A 9,148-nucleotide genomic window follows, 5' to 3' on the forward strand; every position below is an offset into this window, starting at 1 on the left:
ATCATATATATATAACATTCGAGCGAGGTCGTTGCCAGTGCCGCTGGATTGGCTCCTGTGCAGGTGGCACGTAAAAAACACCATTTGAGCATGGCCATTGCCAGTACCGCCTGACTGGCCCTCGCGCTGGTTGCACATAAAAGCACCGACTACACTCTCGGAGTGGTTGATGTTAGGAAGAGCATCCAGCTGTAGAAACTCTGCCAGATCAGATTGGAGTTTGGTGCAGCCATCTGGTTCACCAGTCCCCAGTCAAATTGTCCAACCCATGCTAGCATGGAAAGCAGACATTAAATGATGATGATGATGATGATGATGATGATGTTGACGATATATATATATATATGTATATATATATATATATATATGACAGACTTCTTTCAGTTTCCATCTACCAATTCCACTCACAAGGCTTTGGTCGGCCTGAGGCTATAAAGGTGCCACACAGTGAGACTAAACCTAGAATTGTGTGGTTGGGAAGCAAGCATCTTACCACACAGCCACAGCATTGTTACACTATAAGCTAATGGGTCCCTGAATTTTCTTGTGCTCCTTCTGTTATTTAGCTTCAATGTCTGTTATTTAGCTGCAACAATGTCTGCTATTTAGCTGAAAAGGTCTTTCTGTAAATACAGTTCTGTCTTGTATGGTAAAAGCATATTATTAATGCCAGAATATGAAGAGATTGCAAGCAAGAGATATCAAACATCTCGACTAACCACATTCAATATATACAGATGAATCAATAAATAAATAGGTTAATAAAAAAATTATTGCTTTTTAAATTTTCATTGCACAAAAACACATAAAAATCTATAACTAAAACACTGAAGGTTGAGTCAGTTAACCTTGTCCCACTTCCCTGGCAAAAATATGTATTGTGTCTGAGGCTGAATATGTGAGTACAGACAGCAGCATGGTCAGACACTTATGAAGTTCAGTTTGAAATCATGAGAGCTAAGGTTCAGTCTCACTGCAATGCATCTTGGGTTGATCAAGCCTTGTGAAAGAAACTGTATGGATGGCAGCTGTAGAAGTGTCAATCAGGAGGACTGCACATGCCATTGAAAGTCTTGGCCTTGTCATACTGCATTATGGTGATTCTGACTGAGGTTTATATTAAGGTAGAAGGCGTAAATTCAATAGTCAGCCATTTTAACAGTCATGATAACAGTGTGTGTGCTGGTGTGGTTCCATTATTCAAACACGTAGAATATGACTTGAGATTCAGCATATCAACTTGCAAGTAGTAAAATATATATGTGTATTAGTACACACACGCACACACACACACACACACATACATATTTATGCTTGTAAGATTGGACCTTGGAAAAGGTAATAGTCATCAAGAATGTTTTCATTAATATGTGTGTTTGTGTTAGTAAAGGAAACATCTAAACTATTTTTTCATTAAAAGTACTAAACTTTCTTGAAAAAAAAAAACCAATTTTCTTTCTTCCAACCCTCTTTAAATATCTGCCCCCCACTCACTTTTTTGTATTTTTCATTGACAAAAATCTATGTAACTTTGTGATGTTTCATTGTTCTTCAGTATTAATTATTTCTACTTTGAAGTCTTCCCAATCAATATGCTTTCAATAAGACAACAAAGATAACAGAAATTGAAATAAAAATGAAAATGGAGCACCAAGTAGCATTTCTAAACAGTTTTGAAAAACAGTGAAATACAAACGAGGAATGAAATAATTAGCCTCAACACCCACCCACCAAAAACAAAACAAAACAAAAAAAAGTAAAAGAAAATGGGAAAGGGAAAAATTTATTAAAACAGACACCAAATTGATCCTGGAAAAGATTTCATAACAGAATAGGTGTTGTTGTTATTGGTGGTGGTGGCAATGGCAGCATTGTATTTTTTTCTGAAAGGGATAATTAAATCAAATTACCGTTTTTTAAAAAAGTTTTCTTGGTATTGTTGTAGTTGTTGTTGTTGTTGTTTGTTAGCTCCAGTTCAGCTGTGACATAACATGAACTTCTTCACAAAGGCATTTTCCCCATAACCATCCAGTAGCTCCTTCAAACGCTGCATATCTAAGAGGTCATTATCTAATGTGTGGTCCATAATCTATCCTTCACTTTTCTCAGTGGCAGAGTGTAGTTCAAGATAGATTTGGCTACTGTTTCTAGCATAACCACACAGAATCTTCTTCATTAGTTTATAGAGTTTTGTAATAGTCATAATAGCTATCCTCCTTCTCCTCCTCACTATTTTCATTGTTGTTGTTGCTGTTCTTGTTGTTCTTGTCTACTTTTCCTAGCTTTCATGTGTCAGATGGAATCCAATGAGACAATTCTCTACGGCTAGATGCCCTTCCTGTCACCAACCCTCACTGTTTCCAAGTAAGGTAATTTTTTTCCCCCCTGGCTGCACATGTTTTCACAGAAGATTGGAAATGAAGGACAACACTTCTATGATGGTGACACTTGTCAGGGCCAGGAGATGACAGAAGAGAGACAAATGAAAGCGAACCAGAATGGTATAAGTGACAAGGAGGAGAGGAAAACGTAAGAGGAGAGAGAAAGAGACAGAATGATAGCTAGCACTAAAGAGTGAGTTGTGTGTGTGATTGAGTATGTGTGCATATATCGTTTAAGAAACGTGAAAGAATAATCTTTACAAACCAGGGGAAAAAATTTACTGAGAGAAACAACTGAAACATTACTATATGTGATGTTGGAGAAAAATGAAAATTTTATCTTTATGGAGAGAGAGGGAGGAGAGGAAGAGAGAGAGAGAAATAACTACATAGTTTTGAAATGTGATAAAAAAATCAAACCAACTCTGCTTTCTGAAGTGTGTAAAGAATGGATTACAATGCATATATTACTGTGAAACTTTCAAATTAAAGAAACTATGGGAGAACCAGAACAATAATGAATTCAATGAGAAAAAAATTTAAGATGGAGAAATGGAAATAGAAATCAACCTTTTATAAAATGAAATGGGAATGCAATACTAAAAATCTTTACTATTGTCAACCATGAAATGCAAACCATTCTCAGTAGTAAATCAATTGGAAATGTCCTTTCTATTTTCACATTTCCACAGAAATTGAAGAATGTCAAAACAAGAAGAATAAGGACTTAAAAAAGGTGAAATGAAAGTGGAAAATAGTTCATAAGACATCAAATGAAAAAGAAAAAGTAATTCTTGGTGGAACAAAAATTTAAAAAATCTATTCATGAGACTAAGTTTCATGCATACAAAAATAATAAATAAAATGTCGAATTTAAGTTTTGAAAATTTGTAAAAACCCAAAATGTGAGAAGAAACCAACAACAATCAGCATACACACTCATCAAACAATGCTTGTAGATACTGCATTACATAACAGTAATTTGAACTGTAGAAATTAAGTTTCAATAAACAAAGTGGGGTATAAGACAAGGTAAGCAAATGAAAAACTATGAAAACTAAGATATTCCAAATTGAGATATTCCAAGTTTAACAATTGAACTAAAATAAATCTACCAGTCCACTTTCCAATATCATATAGAAAGTATTGCTACTCTCGTGATCTCAGTAAAAATGAATAAGCTTGACAAAGTGCAATACAGTTTAACAAGATGGTTGTTTTTTAACTATTAAGCTCATTATAGAGTTGAAAGAATTTTCAATATTTTTATTTACAATTTGTCTCATTTGCATGAAATTTCTATGCAAATCACAACTTCTATGAATTACCAAAAGTTCATAAAAAGTGAAATTATCACATATATGTACGAAAATGCAGCATTACAGTGAGATTCACAAATTTTATAATTTTAAGACTTTTATAGTTTCTGAGACATAAAAATAACAATAATTAATAAACTTATTGAATGCACTGCTCAGGTCTATGACAACTCATCAGGAAAAAGTAAAAGAGAGGACAGAAAGCAGCCACTCATGTAAATAAAGACAGCAATGATAGCCAATAACACATGTATATCACATAGGATAAAACCCCAAAAAGACAGAAGAGTGAATAGTAAAAAAGCCAAAAAGAGGAAAGAGCAGAAAGGTACATCAGAAGTAGCATCAGTAAATTTAAAGAAGCATGGAATATTTGAAGGAAACAGTATCTTGATAGCTAACAACTGATTCAGATGATTTATACCATACTTCAACGATTCAGAACTTGAAAAATATATTTTTAAAAGCTACGGGTGTTGTGCAGCTTTTTGATTTTACAAATGTCTTCACAGAGGGTAAATGTATTGAACTCAAAAAGGTGACCAAAGATGGACAATCTTGCAAGATTCTACCAAGTCATCTCCTAGACATCGAAGCACTGATGCCCCAAGACACAAAATAATCAAAATCTGGGACACCTTTCAGCAGACTGATATTCTGGACAAGATGGGGTTTCCAAACTGGAGATGCAGACTGTGCATATGATCATACCAAAACTGTATATAGCTTCAAATAGAAAGCCAGCAAGTAGATGAAAAAGGCTTTACTAAATGATGCTAAGACACCTTCAGCCTGTTTAATGATTTCAGAAATGCAATTCATCCAATGCAGATCATTGTTGACAAAAATGCTTAGGTCACATTCACTAGTTGATCTCTTGAAGTTGGTGTTGTGGAGAGAGTAAGTAAATTCCAGGTTTTTCCTCCCCAAATCTACAGTGATGTTCTTATCTACAATCAACTTAAATCATTAAAAGAGCAAGCTATTGCTGCATTATGTCCAGTCAGATTACAGGAAAGATCTATAGTGTATAGGATCTGTTCTCTTTTATCTAGGTTAATGTTGCCTGTGGATTTTAACAAAGTGTAGCAAGGATATGTTCACAGATTGCCTGTCTACCCTTAAATACTCAAATATTGACTCATATGTGTGTTTTCTACAAGTGATCACATGACCTGGTTATGTGATGGTCGAATCCTTCAGGCTTTATGCAAGCTATCATCCCATCATGTGACAGACCAGCTGAGTGCAGGCAAATTATGTCTATTCACTGGAACATATTATCAGCTTCAAAAAGAGGAATCCTTGTTGTTTTTCTTCAGCATGGCAGGAAAACATGGTCAAGTTCACATCTTGACAGAGAGGAAGTTTATTCTGCAGGTAGCTTCAGGTAGCCTTGATGTATTACATCTGTTCCTGTCTTCCAGCAGAAGCCATGTCACGTATTTGTTTTTCTGTTCTACACTGTATACATCATCAAGCACCAACTGCATGAGAAACCAATATGTATATTTTCTGACAGTCTCATTCATTTTGTACCAACATTTGCTGTACCTTCCATTAGGCATTGAAATAAAGAGTGACATTCAATTACAACTTTTGTACTCGTATTCCTTTTTGCTGTTATATCTGACTCCTCATTTGGAAACAGGAAATTATAATGTTACCAGGGTCAGAGCCATGCAACTTCAACCCCTAAAAAAGTAACATGCTTTAAGTTGGTATCTGTTTTGTTAACACACGCAACAAACAACAGGGGACCAAGAACATATTTCTGCAATATTCAAGACATCATTGCAGAATGTTGTCTTGCTATCACAAATGAAATAACATTTTACACTCAATCTCAAAACTTCACTCATTTGACACTACCAAACTTTATTGCAACAGACTTCCTAAATTAGAACCCAAAGTTAAAATAAATAAATTTTGGGCAAATAGATTTCCTAAATTGTTTAAAAACAAATTTTCTATAAAAAATCACATAAACCATGAATTTCATCAATTAAAGAAAACTTGATGTATGCATAGGGGTCACCAACAAATTTTGCAGCTAGAAAGATCTAAGTTGCTCAAATATATTATCTCTCTTTCATATTCGGTTTTTTGGAAAAAGATTCCACAACATAGAGAAATATTTTGTACAACTTTCAAATCATAAATTGAACTAGAAACAATTTCTGAATGATTTTTCAATGCAGTGAGCTAAAAGAGAAAAAAAAAAAATTTCATGTCATGCATTGATAATCCCTATATTAAAAAACAAATCATGTCTAAAAAGAAATACTTCCACTACATACGCCAAATACTAGCAAAAAAGAACCAAACAAACAAATAAACATATAAGCTCAGCTATTTAACAAGTTATATCTGATCTCTAAATCACATAATATAAAATGTAAAACAGAAAAAGGAAACGTTTTTATAATCTAACACAGAAATTAAATACCTTTACATATTTTTGTGATTAAGTTTCTAATGAGTAAATTGGTTATGGCTTTTAATTAATTTTCAATATAAAGATTTTTGGAGAAGTTTTCTAAAATATCTGTAATTATATGCATTGTATATTATGCTGAAATCTGAAATCTCAAGAATATCATTCATATTATAACTGGATTTTAATTTTAAAAAAAGCACTTTAAATGTGGGTGTTTTCAAGTGGATCGGTATTAACAAGGTTAATTTACAATCCATACTGTCTAGAAACAAGATCAATTGAATTAGAAATACATTAAAATATAGAAGGCCCTATAAGGAAGTATTGATCATCAAAAGCCTTAGAAAACTAATCATATAATCAGGAATGGTTAGGTGCAGGCATAGCCTTGTTGTTAAGAAGTTCACTTCATAACCACACGCATCTGGGTTTAGTCCCTTTGTGTGGTACCTTGGAGGTTTTCTATGATTGCACTTAGTCAACAGATGCCTTGTGAGTGAATTCAGTAGACAGAAAATGCATTAAGAATGTGTATGTGTGTGTGTGTGTTTATGCATAAATATACATATACATATATATATATATATATATATATATATATATATATATATATATATATATATATATATATACACACACATACATATATATATATATATATATAATGTGTGTGTGTTTGTGAGTGTGTATAAAAAGAATGAAATAGATAGATTCTTTTGATATATTTAAGATACAAGTCTCATTTTAACTGACCATAAAACCTAACCTTATAATTCCATTTGTTGAATGTTAAGTATTTTAATAACAGAAATGACAAATTTTCTTTTGTAAAGTTAAATGATAATCCTGTGATATTTGAAGAAGGCTGAAACAAAACAAACAAGAAAAAGAACAGAACAATGAAGTCATCTTACTTCTGGAAGGTTATCGTTATACAGAAGTTCATCTAATGTCCGGAAAGTTATACTTCTTTCGACTTTCTCAGCTCGAAAGTGCTTCTGTCGCTTCCTTCGTTGCATTCTGGGTGATCCACATCCATCTGCAGAAATATCTGTATCAGAATCTGAGTCTGAGCTGCCTTCCGTGCTGTGAATTTGGCCAAGGTCATCTTCTGCAATTAAGTTGAAATGTATATATTTAACTCGTTATATCTATTATTTCCATTTTGGCCAGGCTGTTCACCAATAATATTTCAATATTTCAAAATAAAAATGTTACGAGATTTATTCTTGATATATAATAGATACACACACACACACAAACACGTGCGCATGCACACACACAAACATGCATATACAGTAGCTGAAATACCTGGCATTGTCCAAGTTGAAGAGTCACAGAATTAATGATAACATCAGAAAGTAATTTAACTTATAGTAAATTTTTTGAAAAAACACTCAGTGCACTCAGAACTATGTACAATACTAGAACTACTTTTTAAATATCTTTACAGAATTTTTCTTTTTCAGATATCCATGTTTTAAATATGTGCAATTTCAATTCTGCAAAATATTGTACACAAATGCAAACCTTTTCAGTCTTCTAATTTCTGATTAAATGTAACCTTAACCCTAACCTGAAACCCTAATACTAAGTTCTAACAATAAACCCTTCCCTTAAACCCTACTCTAAACTTAACCCTGAAATCTAAACTAATACTGAATTTTAACCCTAATCTATTTTTTGTATAAAAGTGCATTTTCTTATGTTTAAAGCGTATACTTGCAGAAAAAAAAATAATTGAAAATGAAAAAGTAACTGCCAGGTTTTAGAACAAGTATTAAAATGCCTCATTTGTACACTTTACTTTGGTTTGGTTGCTTTGATTGGATTTCCTACCTAATACCAACCACATTACAGAGTGTACTGGAACAGTTTATCTTGTCACCAACACCAGAGAATGTTCTTATGGCTTTGACAAGTCCAAAGTGTCCACACAATATTAGAATGTTTCTGATCATTCACAAACTACTAGGTGCATTCTTCAATGGCACCAGCAAGAGAGCGGTTGTCATGTCATTGACATGACAACATTCTCTGACATGACAACATTCTCTGACATGACAAACATTCTCTGAACTTTGCAGTATCTCTGGTCATTCACTGATCATCTTACAGAGTACTCTACATATATTATTACTAATCCAGTAAAATTTCAAATGAAAGTTTTGCATCTCTGAAGATTTAACAATGAAATTTAATTTTACATTTTACATTACACTAGATAAACCTTTCTATGTTAATGAAATGCATGGAAAATATTGTAACTAAATATTTTATAAACAAGCTCTCCTGTTATGTTTTGTTTTACGCACATGCATACAAACACACAAGACAAACATGCATGTATCAACACCTACCTCCACATTCTCCTCCCAAATACTTCCTCTTAGTAGTGGGAGTTTTTCCCCTTTCCCTGTTCTTTTTTGGTCTTGCAAGTTACAATGGCAACCTAACTAGTGTTGGTAGCACAAAAAAAAAAAAACACCCAGTAAGTGGTTGGTGTTAGGAAGGGCATCCAACCAAAGAAACCATGCAAAAGATGATACTGGAGCTCAATGTGGCCTTGCAGCCTGCAGGTTCCTGTAGAATTGTTGAACCCATGCCAGCATGGAAAGGAGACGCTAAATAAAGATGATATATTCATACATGGAAAGAGTATGGTTGAATAGGTAAAACGTTTGTTTTACAATCCTGGGTTTGATGCAGATGTGTCTTTTACTATAATCATGCATTGAAGCAAACCTTATACATAAATGAAAACTGTATAGAAGCCTATCAGATGAACTGTACATGTAATTCAAAGGTCCAGCCTTGTCACACACTGTGTCACATCTACTTGAAGATTACGTTAAGGGTACATAAATCTGTGGAATACTCAACCACTGGTGCACTAGTTCATTATTAAGCACGTAGTCCAGTTGCTTGAAAAACCAAATAATCATTGGTGAAACTGATGAAGATCCAGTCATTTTGCTTCAAGAACATCCACTCACCACCCATATATA

At 33.5% G+C, this 9,148-nt stretch overlaps 1 protein-coding gene across 5 annotated transcripts in view; it reads right to left on the bottom strand.

The window, feature by feature from the left end:
• The window catches only part of LOC106875473 (tubby-related protein 4), a 682,417-nt gene that overhangs the window by 110,882 nt on the left and 562,387 nt on the right, over positions 1-9,148 (bottom strand). For all 5 annotated transcript variants that reach the window (XM_052966219.1, XM_014923631.2, XM_014923630.2 and 2 more), the window contains one exon: positions 7,055-7,251. In XM_052966219.1, coding sequence (XP_052822179.1) covers positions 7,055-7,251 — 197 coding nt within the window. The remainder of the gene's footprint in view (positions 1-7,054; positions 7,252-9,148) is intronic.

Source organism: Octopus bimaculoides, chromosome 3 (assembly GCF_001194135.2).
Source record: "Octopus bimaculoides isolate UCB-OBI-ISO-001 chromosome 3, ASM119413v2, whole genome shotgun sequence".
Classification (NCBI taxonomy): domain Eukaryota; kingdom Metazoa; phylum Mollusca; class Cephalopoda; order Octopoda; family Octopodidae; genus Octopus; species Octopus bimaculoides.